A 20,617-nucleotide genomic window follows, 5' to 3' on the forward strand; every position below is an offset into this window, starting at 1 on the left:
GGGTGCCTAGATGATAGCTTGAGAAACTTATCTAAAGAGGATAAAGAGCGTAAAGTCTTTAATAACAGGGCAGACAATTGTCTATGGAAGACAGCTTAGGCACAATCTTGTCTGAAACAAGGGGGTTGAGTTACAGGATCAGTAACTTTGATTCTGTAAGCCTCATGACTTATTAAGACAGGTGAATGATAGGTGGATGGAAGAGAGGGCTACGGACTCAAAGAGTCATTTTTAGAATAGCCTGGATAAACTCAGTTTCAAATCCTAGCACTAATACATCCCACAAACTCTATGACCTTGGGCAAACTACTCTTCTCTCTAGGACTCAAGAAAAATCATGTCTACCTTATAGAATTAAGTGAAACTCCAAGGCCTAAAGCAGCTGCTGTATGACGTGTGTATAAAGAGGGACTCTTGTTAATACTGTTACTGCTGTGATTGCTATCACCATTATTACTACATTCCATGCTGCTGTTTAATTCTACTGGCATTAGATGAGGTAAAACGGTAGACCAGGCAACCACGAATAAGGCACACTGCCTGTTTAGGGATGGCATTTAGGCTTGCACATTCCCAATTAGCTTTTCAATTAACCCCAGCCTTGAGGAATATACTTTCCAACCACACCTGAAAGCTAAAGTAGGCCTGATGGGCTATGATGGGTGTAGGTTTTTTTCATTAGAAGAGGAGAAAATAAACTGTGTTACCTATTGCAAAAAGAAGCCCAAATTTATAGAAGGTACTGAAACAAAATCACAGTGGCTGCCTCTGATATAATTTATACCCCCAATGCTAAAACCTGCTCTGAATCTATCAATAGTTCTTTCTCATTTAAGTATACTGGTCATTTTCTAAAAAAAACTCAATGATCTTCTTGCTTTATACTTCTTCCTTCTTTTTATAATAAAGCATGACAACATATAGTCAGCAGCATCTTATATTCCCCTTCCTGTTTGCAACTATATGATCTCTGCTGTTACAGTAATACATTATAGGAATTCATCCAGCTTGCAGTATCATTTGTTAACTGCTTTCTCAGCTGAAGTATATTACTGTAATCATTAGACAAAACCTTAATTCACATACTTGGTTTTAAATAAGCCACATGATAAAATGAAGTACCCAGAATAAACTATTCCCATTCACTAAACACCAAGTGAGGGCCTTCTTGTTCATTGTTCAAGGCAGCACACCTTTTAATTTATTCCAGGAACTCTGTGAATATAAATTCCATGGAAAAAAAATTGAGATGCTATTTTTATGTTAGTTATCATCACTTAGTGTTCAGAATTAACTCCTCTAGCTCCCCTGACTAACAGAAGGACATTAGAGTTAATAATTTTTCCTTTAGTCTTTATCACTCAGGGAGCAAAACTTCAGTTCTCTAATGCTGATTTTCCTACTTTCTGAGTAAGACAAAATATTATCTCTAAGATAAAGTATTAAAACCCCTTAGCCCCACACCTGGTTTCTTCTTGCTTGTTCTCAGAAATGAAATGGAGATACTGAAGGCCCCTTACTAGCTTCTTCCTACACTCAAAAAGCAGAAGCCTGTGTTAGATCCTTGAATTAACATCCTTTAATTTCTGTACACTGAATTTCATTGAGCTGGCATTCTCCACATTCAGGTCCAAGCCTGAAGTAAGTGTCACTGGGAGATTCAACTTTTCTGTGCATACCAATTCGGCATAAGGCATTATCTCCCAGTGGCTTTCAGAGCCATTCGTGGTCTCTGACAGACCCTTCATCCATACAACCTATAATTTTCATAAGAAGGCACTTTTTCAAAGCACTTGCTCCAATAAAAGAGTCACTTTCAAGTCTCTTTCCTTAAAAGAGAAACAAAACAAAGCAAACCCCTCAAAATGCAATATATATGATGCTAGTACACGATAATTAGGCTTGTAATCATTTTACCTGTGATGCATGGGCAAAAAGGAATCAATTCTACTTCACCTTTGTCTCCCTCTACTACACTTCAGCACAAGTACTCCTTAATAAGTCTGTCAACATTATACAATCCTCAGATCTGGACATTCTGAAAGGCTACAACCCTAAAATCAGAACTCGAAGGATTTTTTTTTCCTCTTCTCACACTACAAACAATCATATTTTGGTTTATCACTGAATTCTTGTTCATATTATCAACATTTCCACTCTGAAGGAACAGATAGCAAGTTGCAGGGGAGGAATCTTTGCAGCTGAGAGAAAGGACTGTGTCACAGGCCAGGAAAACCACCTCTGGGTCAATCTCAAGAGTAGATCTAAGTCAGAAAGGATGCTGGGCCAAAGATCACATCCTCAAAGTAACATGGAACAATCTCAGCTCCACAAAATGTTGTCTTTGGAAGTTTCCCCATCACCAAATTGGATACTGATTTCTTAAACATTGACCATTTGGCCAGTGCCTCTGAAAGCCTGAGTCAAATTAGAGACTTGAGCTTGTTTTGCATCTGAGGACTTACAGGCCATGTTAATTTCTTAGAGAAAGATAACTCATGAGATAGATCTACATAGAGGTTCTCTAGAAACAACCAGTCATGCGGAATAAAAGAAATACAAAGCCATTCTCTAAGTGGACAGGACTATGTGATTATAAATAGAATTCTTGCTCATTGTAAACACTTTTGAAATGATGGCTTTGTTGATTTGAAAAGATAGCAAGCACCCCTGTGGAGTCTGGTCAATGTTAGGCAGAGTCCCAAATATGTGCTCCGATGACATACACTAGGATGCAAGAACTGGAGGGAGGCTCAGGGATTTATCATGCCCCTTGCAGAACCAACCATTATAGTCATAAAAATAATCCACTGGTAGCAACAAGTTTACTAGAGAGCTCCCTGAAGAAGCAAAGATTTCAGCTGCTTAATTGCTTTCACCCTGTGCCATTTAAAGGAATACCAAGTCTCTGTTGAGACACCATCAATTGACGGTTTCACCAAATATTTTGAATAGCTAATGACTCTTCTTGACCACCACCAACGCCCACTCTCCGCCCCTAGGCAGCCAGGCTCCAGGAGTTCCCCCTTTCTGTGAGAGGCATGGTCTACATGCCAGCGAGAGGCAGGTTCGCATCCCGAGTGGAAAAAACAAAAAACTGCGTCTGTACTCAAGACCAGCAGTCCAGATCAGGCAGTTGGCAAAGCCGAAAAGGTAATCTTCATCCCCAAGCATTCCCTACCTTTTCGGATTTCGCCTTCCTGGCGTTGTGCACGAACCTGCGACCCAGCTTCTTGGCATACCAGATAGAGGCGAACATAGCGCTGCCAACGGAAGGGATTCTCGGTGAAGCGGCTGCACAATCAACTTCCCAGCTCGGCTCGGAGATCTGGAGCAGGGGGAATCGGTCTGGAGCTGTCACTTGCAGGCTGTTGCTTTCTCAGTGCCTCTCATGCTGGCGAGCTGAGGCCGAGGGCGGGAGCAGGGAGGGAGGGGGCCGGGGGCAGGCAGTCCGGGGCCGGCCAGTCCGCAGGTACCTTCACATCCCGCCTGCGGGAGGTCCGCGCGAGGGGGGCGGGCGGGCGCTGCCTTCCCCGCCGGCGCACACGCGCATCCAGGCGGCTGAGTATCCGTCTTGCAGTTCTTGGGCTCTTGTTCACCACCAAACTCCACGCGTGGTAGGAGGAAGGGCAGCCGCAGTCCGGTCGCCCTGGGCTCCAGGCATGGCCCCTCGCCTGGCTTCCCTCTGCCTCGACAGTGCGTGCTGGCGGCGGTGGCCGCGCAAAGACGCATCCACACCCAGCCCCGCAGGTAAAGCAGCCAATAATTGCAGCTGCCGGGCACGCGGGAGGGGAGAGACCACCACGGACGCGGCCCTGTGGGCACAAACAGGTGTCCCCCGGAGCCCGGAGCCTGCCCCGCAGCCCCGAGAATAAGGGGCTGTTAGTAGGACTGGAAACAAAGCGACCTTCCTCTGCCCCCCTCCTCAACTCCACTGGGGCCACGTAAAGTCCTATCCCTGCCTCCCAACCAGTCTTCTCCACAGCTTACAAGAAAAAAACAAAAAAAAAACATTTTATTTCTTTGGAGGTTGGCCCCGGGACAAACGGCGACGTGAACAGGATGGGGTGTATTCCCTGAACGCCAGAGTGAAGGTCCTCAGCTTTTAAACTCATTGGTTCCACCACTGAAACCACCTGGGCTGCTTTTACAAGTCCAGGTTTTCTGCCTGAAGACTGAGTAATGGGGAGGGGCTTAAATCTACCTTTACACTAAAACAGAACAGTTTACTCCTTTTTTTCTTTTAAAACCCCAGAGTTTTCTTGCAGTGATATCTATTGTTAAATGGGGGATTTAATACCACTTTTGAAGAGGAAGATTTATGGCCAGTCTTAAACCAGGCTCCTCTGAGGAATTCTCACGTTTAATTCTACCACCATGTGCTTCCAATTTCAATTATCTTGGTTGTTGTTTGGTTGCTTAGTTGTGTCCAACTCTTTTGCAACTTCATGAACAGTAGCCTGCCAGGCTCCACTGTCTGTGGGATTTCCCAGGCAAGAGTACTGGAGTGGGTTGCCACATCCCTCTCCAGGATATCTTCCCAACCCAGGGATCGAACCTGCGTCTCCTGCATTGGCAGGGGGATCCTTTACCACTGAACCACCAAGGAAGCCTTTTCAATTATCTTGCTGCTGCTGCTGCTAAGTCGATTCAGTCCTGTCCGACTCTGTGTGACCCCATAGAAGGCAGCCCATCAGGCTCCCCCATCCCTGGGATTCTCCAGGCAAGAACACTGGAGTGGGTTGCCATTTCCTTCTCCAATGTGTGAAAGTGAAAAGTGAAAGTGAAGTTGCTCAGTCGTGTCCGACTCTTAGCGACCCCATGGACTGCAGCCCACCAGGCTCCTCCCTCCATGGGATTTTCCAGGCAAGAGTACTGGAGTGGAGTGCCATTGCCTTCTCCGTTTCAATTATCTTACTAGGGTTAAATTATCTTACATAGGGTTTAGACTATTATGAGGCATTTTAAAGGTAAAGTCAATTTTAAGAGACAAGTGTGTCTTCTGATGAGAGAGAATGGCTGACTTTGTCCATCGTACTAGAGGACAAAAATATATAAAAACTGTTCATCTCAGCAAGGAAAACCTTCCTTCCACTGATATGCAAATGAGACTCAATCCAATAAATGTTTTCCAGCTGATCTAATAGACATGCCCTAGGAGCACCTGTTGACCAAGGACAATGTTGAAACACAAATAAATGGAAAAGAACTCCCTTCTCTCACGATAAATCACTTGAGCTTTACCCCCAGAGGACTGGGTCTCCATTCAACTGTTTTATAAAGTACACTGAACATCCTTCTAAGCAATTGGAAATAGAACAAGGCAGCGTAGGATCAGGACTCACATCCATGTTAACTCACGACAGGAAACCTGGTGCTTAGAAGAATGTTGAACACAATACATTCAACGTGTGTTTGTTGAATAAACAAATAATCTGGGTTCTAACCCTGGCTTTTTTTCTAAATTGTTCCTTGTTTCTTCTGTGCTTGGATTTGCCTCATCTGTAAATGAAGAGAATTGGGCAGAACATTTTTCAGGCCCCCTTCCTGTCCTGTGCATCTGTAATTCTGATTCCAAGTCTGAGGGTCTTCACATGAGTATGGGGAACACTGACTGAAACCGCCCACCCGGGCCAGGCACCATAGTGGCCGTTGGCATGAGCGATTTTACAAGAGGTCTTGGTAAGGTACATGGAACTAATAAGATGCTGCTGCTGCTGCTAAGTCACTTCAGTCATGTCTGACTCTGTGTGACCCCATGGACAGCAGCCCACCAGGCTCTGCTGTCCCTGGGATTCTCCAGGCAAGAACACTGGAGTGGGTTGCCATTTCCTTCTCCAGTGCATGAAAGTGAAAAGTGAAAATGAAGTCACTCAGTCGTGTCCAACTCTTAGCAACCCCATGGACTGCAGCCTACCAGGCTCCTCCATCCATGGGATTTGCCAGGCAAGAGTACTGGAGTGGGGTGCCATCACCTTCTCTGAATAAGATGCTACTAACCCAGAAAAGTTAGGGAAAGGTCAAAAGGAGACTGCATGTGTCCTCCCATTTCCCAGAATCCTTCTTGCTGGCTACCAGCTCCCAGAATCCTTCTTGCTGGCTACCACCTCCCAGAATCCTTCTTGCTGGTGTCCATCTTGGTTGAGCAATGTGTGCACCATCCAGAAGGACCCTGAGTCAGAATGATTGACCAGAGACAACCTGGAAATTAACCGCATCACCATAAAACCCAAGACTGCAAGCCACATGGCACAGCAGTTCTCCTGGGTTCCCTGACCCTCCTCCTCTCTGTGCAGGCGCCCCTTCCCAATAAAGTCTCTTGCTTTGTCAGGATGTGTGTCCAAGTGTTAGACAAGAGCCCCTTCTGGGTCCTGGAAGGGGTCCCCCTGCCTGCAACAAAAAAGAAATGTCTCGTGCTCACCAGAGGCATAGGCTCTGGTAAAATGACTCAGCCTGGATTCTTCCACCCTCTTCACCATGCCTAACCGCCACCTGGGGTTCCGTTTTGCCATTAGCTGTTACTTCTCCTCCGTGTTCTTTCTACGAACTCTACTTTCCTTTCATTTCCTTCTGACACTCTTAGACAACCCCTGAGCAAAATTCACCACATCACACCTTGTACTCTTTGGGGAAAAAAAAGTGCCACAGAAATCCAACAAATAAATACATGATAACTCCTGCTTAGCTTTCAAAGAGTTACTCAACAGGACCACAATTTACCCCAATATCGCTGTGATGTTAGAGGTATTCATTATTCCTGCATTCAAGTCTGTCTAAGCTGTGTAGTTAAAAGACTATTCAGTTAACAGAATACAGTCCATAAAAAGAGGAGGGAGGCAATTGTCCCTAAATTAATGAGTAGAAACTTCTGTTTTTAACATTTTAAGATGGAATTTGACAATAAAGAGGTGAGAAAAAAATATTGAGCTTTCAAATCACTGATATCATAGGGGAAATCAAAGAATGTTAATTTACTCTGATGGGACTGCCAATCATAAAATAATTTTTGTATTTTCTTCATAAGTTAAGATTTTCTAAGTCACTAAAATTGGGGCTTGGAGAGATCTTTAATGCTTGATTATTTTGTTGGTTAGTTTTGCTTTTAAGTTCTTGTTTAGGCGTTAAGTTGTGTCCAACACTTTTGTGACCCTGTGCCAGGCTCTTCTGTCCTTGGGATTTCCCAGGCAAGAACACTGGAGTGGGCTGCCATTTCCTTCTCCAACGCAGGAAAGTGAAAAGTGAAGTGAAGTCGCTCAGTCGTGTCCGACTCTTAGAGACCCCATGAACTACAGCCTACCAGGCTCCTACGTCCATGGGATTTTCCAGGCAAGAGTACTGGAGTGGGGTGCCATTGCCTTCTCCAACAATAATAACTATTGTTCCTTAAATAGGCATTCAGAGATAGAAGGCAGTGTGAAATAGGTCATTTGTACTCAGGGGTCACAGTCACGTTAGACAAATGCTTAACAATATAAGTATTCACAATATATTTTTTGAATATGTCTATGGCAAAGTGAGAGAATCCACAAACTTGAAAAGTCTAGAAGAGGCATTAGAGGCATATCTACAATTTTCAGTTGTAAAAGATGGTTTTTTAAAGATGGGTGTCAGGTCGATGGAATGAAGCCATTGCCATAGTTATACAGTCATCTTCACTGGGCTCTCACTGAACAGGTGTGCCTGCTAGAAAGAAGGTGGCAGCTGCCTAAATAAATCTTAATCGTCTCTAACCATTGTTCTGCTGATTGAGACAAATAACTTGCAGCTCTTCTGTGTATGGAAAACAAGTTTTTCAGATGCTTTCCATCTGTATATCATCAGACCTTTTCCTTTATAATTTCATTTTTAATACCTCTCATATGACAGAAACCTACCAGTGCAGCTGAGTTTGAGATGCAACATTAATCCTTTTAAGCAGCTTTTGGTTCATGCCTCAACACACACACACACTGTGTGAGTCTCCTTTGAATTCTCAAGGTAAATGCAATATTTAAATCAAGCCATTAAGATTATACAACAACATGTTCTGCCTAGTACACACGTAATTTTCTTTTAAAAGCCATCTAAATATATCATAGATAATTATAAAAACAGTAAGTATTAAGCCCTAGGAACTAATATCTGGTAGCTTGAAAAGCTATATAGGTTAGGTGTATGGTATATACTAAAGAAAATACATGTTTGAAACATAAAAAGTTAATGTACTAAACCAATAAACATTTAAATATTTGTTTGGTTTGTATATATGATATACATTTTTGATAGCCCTTAATATCCTTTATTAGTCTATTATCAAACAGCAGGTGTCAAGAACATGTTACATAGAATTTATGACTAAAAGAAGATAAACGTAATATTTAACTTTAATTTGCAGGGATGTCAAAATGCTGATGTTAGTTACTTCTATAGATGGTAGTGAATAGGGAGGATTAAAAACAGTTAGTTTGGTCTGTATATTTGTGTAACATTTGTATCTTCTACCATGAGAATATATCCATGTTATTACTTATATGATTAAAAAGGTAAGCAATAGTTATTCACAAAATGGAACTGAATAAGATAAAAGCCCTCCTCTCAAGGAGTCATATAGAGTTGGGGACGTAGATGTATAAAACAATAAATTTCAATGCAGAATGGCATAACAACAGATGTGTGAAAAATAACGTGGGAGTTCAGAAAGAAAATTACTGCTTTTTGGTTTCTATATAAGCCCAGTAATGAATGTCAGCTAGAAAAGTGCAATAATTAGTGTCAATGTACATAAAAAGCAAAGGAATAGCTCACTCTTTCAGCATGTTTTATCTGTATGGATAGCAGGGGAAATGGGCACTCTAGTTTGTATACAAACATAACAACCACTGGCCCAGTTGCAATTAGTTGTATTTCTATCTCAAAGAACCAACCACTCATGGATATGTGTGAAAAACTATTTGAGCCACTACAAAGAATAAGCCCGTTGTCTCTAATTATATAGGCTAAGTCTACTTCTTTTCTTATGTTCTCAAAATCATCCAAATCATTCTTTAGTGTTTGAATATCTCACCTTCCTTTCCTTTAAATGTTTAATCATTATATATTTAGGCACCCAGAGACATAAGAAGGTAATATGACACACATGTGCATACCACCTATATTTAATAAATGTTAACATACTGCCATTGGAGAAGGCAATGGCACCCCACTCCAGTCCTCTTGCCTGGAAAATCCCATGGATGGAGGAGCCTGGTGGGCTTCAGTCCATGGGGTCAAGAAGAGTCGGACATGACTGAGCGACTTCCCTTTCACTTTTCACTTTCATGCACTGGAGAAGGAAATGGCAACCCACTCCAGTGTTCTTGCCTGGAGAATCCCAGGGACGGGGGAGCCTGGTGGGCTGCCGTCTATGGGGTCACACAGAGTCGGACACGACTGAAGTGACTTAGCAGCAGCAGCAGTGGCAACATACTGCCATATTTGATTCATTCATTTTAAACAAATAAAATCTTCATAATATAATCAAAATCTCCCACCTCAATCCACTCTACCTCAAAATCATCTCAAAATAATGCTCAAGAAACATTCTTCTATTTTATTTAAACACACGCAATTTTAAAAGAGTAGATACTTCAAAATGTAATTGATAGTAGGAACAGAACTATCATATGACTCAACCATCCCATCACTGATGTATACCCTGAGAAAACCATAACTGAAAGAGATGCGTATTCATTGTAGCACTATTTACAACAGCTAGGACACGGAAGCAACTTAGATGTCTATTGACAGATGAACGGACAAAGAAGTTGTGGTACATATATAAAATGAAATGTTACTCAGCCATGAAAAAGAATGCATTTGAGTCCATTCTGATGAGGTGGATGAACCTGGAGCCTGTTTTACAGAGTGAAGTAAGTCAGAAAGAGAAAAACAAATATTTTATATTAACGCACATGTATGGAATCTAGAGGAGAAGGCAATGGCACCCCACTCCAGTACTCTTGCCTGGAAAATCCTATGGACGGAGGAGCCTGGTGGGCTGCAGTCCATGGGGTTGCTACGAGTCGGACATGACTGAGCGACTTCATTTTCACTTTGATGCATTAGAGAAGGAAATGGCAACCCACTCCAGTGTTCTTGCCTGTAGAATCCCAGGGATGGGGGAGCCTGGCCGGCTGCTGTCTATGGGGTCGCACAGAGTCGGACATGACTGAAGCGACTTAGCAGCGGCAGCATGGAATCTAGAAAGTTGGCATTGATGAACCTAGTTGCAGGGCAGCAATGGAGATGCAGACACAGAGAACAGACGTGGGCACAGTGAGCTTAGGAGAGGATGGGGCAAATTGAAAGAATGGCATGGTGACACATATATTACCATATGTAAAATAGATAGCCAGTGGGAATTTGCTGTAGGACACAGGGACCTCCCCACGGTGCTCTGTGACAGCCTAGAGGGGTGAGATGGGGTAGGAGATAGAAGGGAAGATCAAGAGGAAGAGGACGGATGTATACCAATGGCTGATTCCTGTGGATATATGGCAGAAGCCAACACAATCTTATAAAACAGTTACCTCCAATTAAAAATAAATTAAAAATACAATTGATGGATAATAGGATGTGTACAATTTGAACTTTTATTACAAATTTCTTCCAAACTGACATTATTAGTAGTTTATATGAGTTCTGTATTCTAAATGACACATTATAATCCGCTATTAATTTGTTAAACCATGTACAATGTTGCTCCTTGTAGTTTTTTTAAAAATAATTTTATTTATTTATTTACTTTTAATTTCTCCAGCTTCAGGTAGCAAGGGTTACTCTTAGCTGCAATGCACCAGCTTCTCATTGAAGTGGATTCTCTTCTTGTGGAGCACGGGCTCTAGGGTGTACGGGATCAGCAGTTATGTTTCAACAGTCATGGTACATGGGCTTAGCTGCTCCACAGCATGTGGGATCTTCCAGGACCAGTGATTGAACCTATGTCTCCTGCATTGCCAAGCAGATTCTTAACCACTGAACCACCAGGGAAGCCCTCCCTGTAGTTTTGATGTGCATTTTCTTAATTACTGGTGAGGTCTAGCATTTTTTTTCATATATTTATTGTCTATTTGAACTTCCTTCTATTCATAGTCTTTTCTCATGGCGGATTCATTTTGATATTTGGCAAAACTAATACAATTACGTAAAGTTTAAAAATAAAATAAAATTAGAAAAATAAAATAAAATTAAAAAAATAAATAAAAAATAAATAAAATGTAAAAAAAAATAAATAAATAAAATTAGGTTATACCTTACTGATTTCTAAAAGTATTTTATGTATTCTGGACACCAATTCTTTGTTTGTTACATGTACTGAAAATATCTGCTCCCAAACTCTGACTTGTCTTTTAATCCCATTTGTTTCATCATGCATATTTTTATGTACTAAATTTGTCAATGTTTACCTTTATGTGTGTATATTTGGTATCTAAATTTTTTCCCTATACAAGTTTATAAGTTTATCATTTTATATTTTCTTTTAAGTCTTCAACTTTTTAAAGGAAATTATGGTGTAGGATGGAAATCTGTCTGTCCTGCCCCCATATGTACGGCCAGTTGTCTAGATGTATGTATGTATGAATTTACGTATGTACAAGGGCTTCCCTTGTGGCTCGGTCGGTAAAGAATTCGCCTGCAATGCAAGAGACTGATTGCAATGCTGGAGATCAGGGTTTGACCCCTGGGTTGGGAAGATCCCCTGGAGAAGGAAATGGAAACCCACTCCAGTATTCTTGCCTGGGAAATCCCATGGACAGAGGAGCCTGGTGGACTACAGTCCGTTGGGTTGCAACAGTCAGACACGACTAAGCAACTAAACCACCATCATGTATGTACATATTTATGCTCATATATGAAAATGTTATTCCTTTTCCTCACTGACTTGTAAAACTCCTAAGTTATATGTCTAGATCACATGAGTGTGCATTTAATTATTTCTGGGTTCTTTTTTGATCTATTTTAATTTACCCGTGCTAATACCACATTATCTTGATTACTGTGCTTTATAATAAATGTTGAAAGTGAAAGTGCTAATCATCCTTTTCATTTGATCTAACTTTTCAAATTAAGTTTTGTAAAGTTGTACAATTGGTGACTTTAATATTACACCCAATATTCCATGTTATTATTTGATAGTATTTTAATTTTATTTTGTTGCAGTAGTACTATTTCTGACCAAGCATGTCATTATTATCACCAGTATTTATTAGTTTATAATTAATAGTCAAAATAAGTCCCACATTTATTAGTCTATATTCTCATCATGATTGCTAGCATCCTAGCTCCGAGTTTTCTTTTTTACTGTTGTACATATTTTAACAGCTATTTCTGCAAAAATCTGTGATGGTTAAACATGCTCAATCTTTTCATATTTTTCCTGAACTGTCTACATTCACCTTAGACTCTGAAGGATAGCATAGGTAAATAAAGATTTCTAGATTGACAATGATTTTCCCTCAGCATTTTGAAGATATTATCACATACCTTCTTCTGGTGTCTATTTTTTATGATAAGATGTCTGCTGTCAATCCAATTGCTCTATTTTAAGAATATATCTCTTTTCTATGATTTGTTTGAAGACTTTTCATCTTTTTGAGCTGTAGCTTCAATACAATATTTTTCTAAAATTCTGCCTGGAATTCATTATGTTTCTTGAATCCAATTAATTATAAGAAAAATCAGTCATTATTTCTTCCAATATGTCTTCCCCTTCATTCTCTCTGTTCTCTCCTCCTAAAATCCTATTATATTTTTCCTGAACCTTTTCATATAACCCATTCTACTGCTTCATATATTTCCTATTACTCTTTTCCTTCCTTCTTTGTACCACTTTCAGGGTTATAGTCTCAGATCTCATTATTTTTATCTAAAGTTTGAATCTATTGTTTTACCTATCTACAAAGTGTTTATTTTTAATGAATTATTACATGTATATTTACATTTCTAGGCATTCTAAATATTTCTTTTTCAAATCCTCCAAGTCTCTAGTTTCTGCATGTCACTGTACAGTTTTATTCTAAGATCTTCTTTAGCAAGCTTGTACTTCCTGTGGGAGCCCCAGGGCCCTTTGATTGTGTAATTGTTGCTACAGAATAATTTTGCCCATTCTTCTGCTAGGTGCTCAGAGATTTCACTAGCTTAGGAGCAGTTTCATGTTTAATATATTTGGCTTAGTGTTTTTCTGTCTACATAAAAGGGTTAAATTGACCACCACCAGCCAACCCCCCCCCCAAAAAAAAAAACCACACACACCTTTTCTATTCATAATAGAAACACTCTTCATTATTGCTTCCCTGGGCTAATGTATGAAGTTTTTAGAAGTCCTCTCATAAAATGAGAACTCTTTTAAGTTTTCAATTTTACATAGGGCTCTCAGTTTCATTTTTCTTCCTTTGATGATCCTAAGGTCATCTCTCTTGCCCTGCATGGGCATCTAATCCCCACACTCTTACCCCAAGAGGACCCACTGAGTTCCATATACCCCTTGGGATATCACAGTCAGCTCAAGAAATCACTGCTCTGGCCATCATTTTATACAGAATCAAACTGGCTTGGCTCTTACTTAACACTCCCCCACTACCCCCAAATAAAACACGGAGAACTTAACAGGCCTACATATGAGGTTTTAGTGTTTAATAAGCATGTCTGACAGCAGTATGTATAAGATTTATTATAAAATGTTTCATGCAAGAGATTTCCAGGAAGTCACCTAATTAAAATGCTATTTAAAAGTCATTCTCATATGATAATTAATTAGCTAAAGTCAGTCGTGAGATAGACAACCACCATCACATTTGTCACCTTGACAAGTAATGTTGATTCTATAAAACTGGGGTAATAATGGAAACTATGCCATTGTGTTGATAAAAAGGCTCAAATGAGATAATACAAGTAAACTGTTTAGAGCACTACTTGGCACACAGTATGGGTGCAATAAAAATGTTTTTATTCTTTATTATGAATAAAATGTTGTCTTTATTCCCTCTAATCTTCAGGGAAGCCCCCCCCCCCCAACCTCCAAAAAAAAAAAGAAAAGAAACCATAATAGTCTAGACAGAGAACATGTGCTTAGTATTATGAAGCAGAAAATGTTTTGTCTTTTTTTTTTTTTAACTCTTTTTATGACTGCATTCAACCATCCTCTATGTTAAGAAGTCTACCTTAAGTTCTTTCCTCATTTTTTTATTCCATTAGTGCAGGAAACATGTCAGTTTTCAAGCCCTTGTAAAAATCTTTCATAAACTTAAAGACTCCATTTCACAAGTGTCTCTTTTCTAAGCCAAATGAATATTTTCTTAAGCTTTCTAAATAGTTTTTTTGAGAGTCTTCTCAGAGCCTCCTTTCATTTTACATGTTTTTCATAAAAATAAAAACTCCCATGGATCCTGGATTTATATAGTAGTTCTAAATCCACATGTTGTGATTTGCCCACATGCTTACAATTAAATTTTGCTACAACTGGAGATATAGATCAATATGTCAATAACTATAAAAGGAATATAACACTGAATGGATATAAGTGAGGAGCAAAGTAAAAGAACATCAAGAAAGCAGCCAAGAAAGAATGGGTACCACATAGAACATTCAAGAATTATGACTTATGAATACAAAAATCAATTAAAAAACAAGACCAAAGACAGCTTTCTTGATAAAGCTACATAACTAAAACATGGGTAGAGTAATTTCATAATGGATAATTCAATTCAGTTCCTTGAAATGTATATGCCTTGCCAAAGTTTACCATAAACAGAGACATTTTAAACACCACCCATCTAATCAGAGCACTTTGGGAACTTTCTTATCAACTATGATTTGGTTATATAGTCCAATATTCTAGCTATCTCAACAGCAGGATTTTTCTCACCTGTGGAAGTGGGGTGCTAACTTGAGAGTCAGTGCTTTTAGTTTTATTTTCATTTTTACCAATTTGTTTTACCTCTAGATATAGTAGTATGTAAATAATTTCCAAAGTCACCTTACACTCAAATAATCTGTTCCGTTCAGTTCAGTCACTCAGTCATGTCAGACTCTTTGCATGAATCGCAGCACGCCAGGCCTCCCTGTCCATCACCAACTAACTCCCAGAGTTTACCCAAACTCATGTCCATCGAGTCGGTCATGTTGTTTTAGTCCATGATAATAAGACCCAAAAATTGATCTGTAAGAAAATGGCCTTTTTTTTTCTTTTAGACATAAAGAAATATCTTTCTTTCTTTTTATATTATTATTATTTATTGGAGTATAATTGCTTTATACTGCTGTATTAGTTTCTGCCGTACAACAAGTGAATCAGCTATATGCATACATATATCCCCTCCTTTTCGGGGCTCCCTCCCATCCCTGCCCCTCTAGGTCATCACAGAGCTCCAAGATGAGAATGCTCTTTTAAGTTCAATGGCTATTTTTGATGAGGTTATCCTCTTGCCGTATCGTCTTTTGGGTCTTCACCAAAGTATTTTCCGTTTCCCAGACACATTCTGTGTAACTGTATCTTTGTACATGTACATGCTGTTTCCTCTGCCTGCAGTCCTAACTCTCCACCTCATTTCCTGCTCATTTTGGTCATTCTACGTATGACAAATCTTTACACATTTTTTGAGCCTTGGCTCAGCAATTTTCTGTGAAACTTTTCCTGATCTCTCAAGGCAGAGCCAATTCGTACTAATGCACCAAAACTAACATTTCCTGTTGTACTGTACACATCTCAGGTTTGGCTCATATGACACTCATTTGTGATTACGTTGAACTTAAATATTTCCCCCTAAATGACTGAATAATTCAAGGAAATCCCTTATTTATTTTTGTATCCTCAGAGATCTACATAGCCCTTTGCACATGGCAGGCACTCAATAAACATATTTGAATAATTTAATAGTTACTTGCTGAATGAATGAACAAATGAATGAGCATATCACTTAAATTGAATTGCTTCATACTCCTGGGAGAAGAAAGGAAGGCACTATAGAGACACACATTAAGCATTTATTATTACCTTTTATTTGTATTTTTACCTCACATTCATTTTCATACATTAAGAGATAAATCAAAGTCACTGTTAGAAGGGTTCAAAGTACTTTGAAAAATAACATTTCAAAAGAGAAATCAATGAGAATTGTTGATTTGTGGCCTACCAACTGTCCTTTTTTTCACTTTGTAATTCCACCCCTTCCACAGATAGACACAGGCGATCTTTTACAAAATTCAATATAGAAAACCATATTCATAAACAAATAACTCCTTTCACTTCCTTAAAAAGGAGACCCAGGAATGAAAACACACGATCTATTCCTTTTCCATCTTGCCTCCTACATAAAACAGACACAGCAGCTGCTGAAATCCTCAGTGTAAATGTCAAATGCAGATATTGTTACTGAAAATATTCCTGATATTAATTGTAACCTCTCTCCAGCTTAAAGAATATAAAGGAGACGAGCTCGCTAGGTGCCTCCTCTATGTCAGCTGATTTACTTAAGCATCTTTACATGAAATTATAAAATATTTCATCTTAAAAGTATATAAACTATTTTGTCCACAAAAGTACCTAACATGCCTGAACTCAGTATTTATTTAACCTATCCATTTTTACATATTCACATACTACTTCTACTGTTTACTAAACTTATTTTAAAGTTATTTGATCATCTTTTATTTAAATAAATTTATTTTAAATAAACATCACCAGAATGAACAAAAGTAAGACTCATTCTCTATAAGTAATCAGTAACATAAATAATACATGATTATTAATAAGATTAAAAAGTAAAATAACCCATGTATACCTGTGGTGGATTCATTTTGATATTTGGCAAAACTAATACAATTATGTGAAGTTTAAAAATAAAATAAAATTTAAAAAAAAAAAGTAAAATAAAAACCAGAAGTAATTTATAAAGTCTAGTTAAAAAGATAACTGATGGTTTATATACTATATCTAATTTTTCTTGTCTAATTTAAATGAAAATATTTTAAAAATGTTTGCCATGGGACATCTTAAGTAAACCACACTTGGGGAAATATTCTCACCTCATCTGATCATCATAAGAAATCTCTGAGTCAGATAATATTATCTTCCTTTTACATATTAGAAAATGACATTTTAAAGAAATCAAGTAACTTAATCATAGTTAGCCCTTCCCTTCCCTTAATTCTTGATTCTCAAAACTTTTCTAGTCATAAGAAAGAGTGTAACAGTACAAAAAATATGATACAGTAGCTTGTGATAAAATAGAAATAAATAAAGAAGAGGGAATTGCTATGAGTTCAGATAACATTTATTAGCCCGTGTGCTGGAATGGAGGAGACAGACATTCAATGAAAGAAAAATTTGAGTTGACACTTAGAAAACAGATCAAAACCAAAGTACATTTATTACTTGAAACAGCAGGAGTAAGAGTAAAAAGTTTGGAAAACATGAGATGTGTTTTCAATGAAGAAGAAAAGGCTATAGCCATACTGTAATTAGACAATGCCAATAAACCCTTAATTGTGATAAAAGGGTCAGAGTTGGAGAGTCAGGAGAAAAGCTTAGGCAACAGAGGTAATGACGGTCTTAGGGGGATGATGGTAGGAAAAAGGCAAGAAGTGATATAAGAAAAATTCTTATTTAACACCTAAGAAAAGACTTGAATCCCTAATTCACTCTCATAACACAATACATGCTATTTAGTCGCTCTGCTGCTGCTGCTGCTGCTAAGTCACTTCAGTTGTGTCCGACTCTGTGCAACCCCACAGACGGCAGCCCACCAGGCTCCCTCGCCCTTGGGATTCTCCAGGCAAGAACACTGGAGTGGGTTGCCATTTCCTTCTCCAATGCATGAAAGTGAAAAGTCAAAGTGAAGTCGCTCAGTCATGTCCAACTCTTAGCGACCCCATGGACTGCAGCCTACCAGGCTCCTCCATCCATGGGATTTTCCAGGCAAGAGTACTGGAGTGGGGTGCCATTGCCTTCTCCGATTTAGTCGCTCAGTCATGTCCAATTCTTTGTGACCCCACGGACTGTAGCCCACCAGGATCTTCTGTCCATGGCATTTCCAGGCAAGAATATTGGAGTGGGTAGCCATTTCCTTCTCCAAACACAATACACAACCTTTCACTACATTTGTCACATTGATGATGAGATATATATATATATATATATTTTTTTTTTTTTCCTTTTCTTTCCTTGTGGAACATTCCTGAAAAAGTAGGGGCCATGCTTGTGTTTCACCATTGTATCCCCATGTCTAACAAAGTGCCTGGAACATAATAAGTGCTCTAAAACAATTTGCTAAAGGCTTGAATGGAAAAGGAATAACTGAGGAGACAGAATATGTAAAAATGTGACAGATGCTTTAAAGGCTGAGAAATTGAAGTCAAAAGGAGTTAAAGATTTGAGCCCAGGGAACTCAGAGATAACTTCTAAGACAAAGAAAGCATTTGCTTTAGCTTGATTTCTTCTTTCAGTATACTTTCTATTTCTCCCCTTATCTCATTATAATTTTAAGTATTCTTTATAGTCTCTTATGAAATTTTAACTAAATGATTTCTCAAAGATTTAACATAATTTGTTGATTATTCCTCACGGTAAACAGAGTCCATGTGAGGGTTCTAAATTTTCTTTGTAAGCTCCTCTAAAGCAAAGGATTTTTTTTAAAGGAAGTATTATTGATATTTTCTACTTCAGTGTATTCTAGGTTTAATCTCTGCCTTGGGGATTTCTATATCCATATAAAAAGTGAAAGGGGTAACAATGTCTTTAAATTTTTAGATATGTTCAAGTTGTGATGACTCTGGATAAAATGGGTATATGTGTTAAGTACGCAATGTAGTGAAAAAATAAAAATAAAAATCTTCCTCCATTTATTCATTTATTCAACACTTTTGAGTCTTACTATGCATCCACTGTATTTCTCAGCAATGAGAATATGATAACTAAATAGACAATAATTCCTACCTCATGGAGCTTGTATTTCCGTGTGGGGAGGAGATAATAAGAATGATAAATAGCAATACATATCATCTATTAAATATTGATATATGCTAAAGAAAAAGTAGAACAGATAAATGGAATAAAAAGTGTTGGAGTGATGAAATTATTTGATGGACTGGTTGAGGTAAACCTCCTGAAAACAGTCACTCCTGATTAAAGATTTTAAGGAAATGAGAATAAGCTAGCATGAGAAATGAACATTCTATGTGAAAGACTATGGCTAGCTTTGATGACAATATGAAGGCCAAGGTAGCTGAAGCAGAGTGAGAAGAAAGATAGTATAAAATAAGATCAGAAAGTAGAAAGGTAAGTGAAGGGAGAGTGGAAAGGAGAATTTGCAAGCCTCATAAGCTATTGTGGGCACGTTGGCTTTTGCTCTGAATGAGGTTGGAAGCAATTTCAGAGTAGTGACATGCTTTGACTAATGTTTTAATAAGATCGTTCTTGCTGCTGTCTTGAAAGTTTTGACTGTAGGGGGTCAACGCTGGAAGCGGAGATAATAATTAAGAAATTATTGCAATTATTAAGTTCAAAGGTAATGGTAACGTAGAAAAAACTAATGCACATGAGAAAAAAAACAACACTGGCTGGGTTCTGAATATATTTTTAAGAGATTGGATGTGGAGAGAAAGAGGGGAGGTGGAATGACTGCAGACCCACTGACATGAGCAACTAGAAGGCTACATATACCACTGGCTGAAACAGAGGTTGTAATAGAGCAGGCTTCTTGAGAAATATAAGAACTTTGGTTCTGGACATGTTAATTTTGAAATATCTTAGACATCTGAGTGGAGACATCAAGTGAGCCAGTGGATATACAAGTCTAGCATTTCAAAGAAGATATTGGCATATAACTGGTATTTAAAGACATGATCACTGGCTGAGTCAGTGAAAAAACTCAAAACCAAGTCCTTGAGCATTTCAACATTTACAGTTATCTATGTAATACATGATTTCCTTACTGAACTGTGAATTCTGTGAAAACAAGGAACAAAGTGAACATTTATGCCATACAAGTGATGATAATGAATTTCCACCAGATTTAAACCTGGTAGGAAAAGTAGTAAACTAAGAGAGGGTGATAATAGGAAACTAGATACGATCAATGAATATAAGAAAAGGTATGAGTCAAAGATGGTTAGAGCCAAGGTACATATAGACATCTGAGGCTTGTATTGGATTTCACATGGTTACAGTGCTCATGGGATTTAACATAAAGTATTTAACGTGAGTCAAATACTTAATTTACTATTTTAATCAATCTTAAAAGAATTCTATGATGTGGCTCCAGTCTACACGTAAGTAGACTCAGAAGATAAGGAACTTGCTGGAGGTCACTCAGCTAGCAGTGGCACTGTGTGAATCCAGCCAAGGTCTGCCTCAGAACCCCCTCTCCTAACCACAGATGGGGCAGGGTGCCTGTCCCTTGGTATCAAGTCTTCTTTCCTTGGAGCAGGGACTTTAGCCCCTGTGACCTGTGTTAGGGATCAGAAAACCCTCTTTGTCATATTTTTAACTTAGTTTTAATTGGAGGATAATTGCTTTAATTGGAGGATAATGTCATGTTGGTTTCTGCCATACAATAATGTGAATCAGCCATAAGTATACATATATCCCCTCTGTCTTGAACCT

General features: G+C 38.7%; 1 protein-coding gene across 13 annotated transcripts in view; it reads right to left on the bottom strand.

Annotated features, from left to right (window-relative positions):
• DLG2 (discs large MAGUK scaffold protein 2) overlaps positions 1 to 20,617 on the bottom strand; it is a 2,318,993-nt gene that overhangs the window by 1,087,319 nt on the left and 1,211,057 nt on the right. Inside the window, exon 1 of one of the 13 annotated variants that reach the window (XM_027532400.1) lies at positions 3,182 to 3,359. The exons of the other annotated variants lie outside the window; for them this stretch is intronic. Within the exon in view, the coding sequence (XP_027388201.1) occupies positions 3,182 to 3,259 (78 nt within the window). The 5' untranslated portion in view covers positions 3,260 to 3,359. Of the gene's footprint in view, positions 1 to 3,181; positions 3,360 to 20,617 lie in introns of those variants that run through there. 13 annotated transcript variants of the gene reach the window in all.

This window comes from Bos indicus x Bos taurus, chromosome 29, assembly GCF_003369695.1.
Source record: "Bos indicus x Bos taurus breed Angus x Brahman F1 hybrid chromosome 29, Bos_hybrid_MaternalHap_v2.0, whole genome shotgun sequence".
Taxonomy (NCBI): Eukaryota; Metazoa; Chordata; class Mammalia; order Artiodactyla; family Bovidae; genus Bos; species Bos indicus x Bos taurus.